The sequence below is a fragment of the Echinops telfairi genome, unplaced genomic scaffold, assembly GCF_000313985.2.
Source record: "Echinops telfairi isolate 266 unplaced genomic scaffold, ASM31398v2 ScPeMD7_3533;HRSCAF=4204_0, whole genome shotgun sequence".
Classification (NCBI taxonomy): domain Eukaryota; kingdom Metazoa; phylum Chordata; class Mammalia; order Afrosoricida; family Tenrecidae; genus Echinops; species Echinops telfairi.
The window spans coordinates 41,239,927-41,241,311 of record NW_022107431.1 but is presented as its reverse complement, the minus strand read 5'-3'; the positions used below and the strand labels follow the sequence as shown (position 1 = coordinate 41,241,311).

Here is a 1,385-nt window from a genome sequence, read left to right as displayed (position 1 = left end):
ATGTACTTATTGTGACCTGCATGAGGGTCCTATGCCTTTTGGAGAGAAATTGTGTTTACATCAAATTTAAAGTATAAAGTTTCAAGTAACTGATTATGTGAAGGGCCTTCAAAAAGTTAATGGAAAATTTCCATTGTCTTACAATTCTACTTTACCACAACTTTTTTGAGGGGCGCCCCCATAGCAGTCTAGCAGTGAAGGCTGCTAGCATTTACTAAATCCACACTTCCTCAATCTTATGCCTTCATTCTCACATGTATCTTTATATCATCTGATTGATTCCTCCAAGACTTAGTAAGTTCCATAAGAAAAGGATGTGTTGTTTACTCACCACGGTACTGTCAGTACACAGCACATAGTAAGCCTCTGATAAAACAAATGTTTTTGTGCCAATCACAAGCTTAGTACAGAGCAGGGCACCTTCCCTCCCAGCCGCAAAGCCCCCAACAATAAATACACATCTGGCTCCCCACTTGTTACATTACCAGACATTGTACATTTACAGCAGTAAAAAACTACTATCTGTTGTTTTGTGCAGTAACAATACACATCTGGCTCAAGCAAATGCTGGGTGCCCGGCAGGAGTAACATGACAGTGATGGTTAAGGTTATGAGTCACCGTGAGCCTCAATCTCGGTGCTTTGGCAGTTCTCCCTAATGCTGTAGTCTTTCTCCATTTTGTGCGGATCACCATTTCCTGTAGCACTGATTTTCATGTTACCACCTGGTCTTGGGAATCTAGTCAGTGGGTGTATGTACTGTAAAAGCACTAAGTATTTACTGAACGGACACACGGGGCACCAGGGAGAAGCTGGCTGGTTCTCTTCGTGTATATGCCAATACAGCAACCCCACCTGCATTGTCAAGTTTGCTTTCACTTTTTAAAAAACATTTTATTGGCAACTAATCCACACATCATACCAAGAAGAATTGTACAATCATTATCAGTCAATTTTAAAACACCCTCCCCACATGGTTAAGTCACCTTTAAAATAAGTTGTGTACTCACAATCAGTTCTAGTGCTCCCTCCTCCCTCCCACCTTCACAGTTTACTCCTGAAATCCCCACTCTCCTTATCTTCCACACACATCCCCAACCTTACATCCCCTATAAACCCTTGAAGTCACTTGTCTATATGCATCCACTCCTTCTGTGCTTTACAAACTGGGAAACCCAAGGAAAAATAAATAAATAAGTGTTATGGATAAAATAATAATCAATGATAAAAATACAAATAAAGAGTAAGAAAGACAGACTACCGTGAACATTTAAAATAGCGAGAGAAGAAACTTTGGTCATGGACATGCAAGAGATACTTGCACCTAGAACAAATTCAGGTTGGGTCAAAAGGGAGGCCAACTGACTTAAGTATCAAGTTCAATCC

General features: G+C 40.4%; 1 protein-coding gene across 1 annotated transcript in view; it reads right to left on the bottom strand.

Annotated features, from left to right (window-relative positions):
* Positions 1-716, bottom strand: part of AMD1 (adenosylmethionine decarboxylase 1) — a 9,139-nt gene extending 8,423 nt beyond the window's left edge. Inside the window, exon 1 of the mRNA XM_045294609.1 lies at positions 620-716. Within this exon, the coding sequence (XP_045150544.1) occupies positions 620-716 (97 nt within the window). The remainder of the gene's footprint in view (positions 1-619) is intronic.
* Positions 717-1,385: the final 669 nt, after the last annotated feature.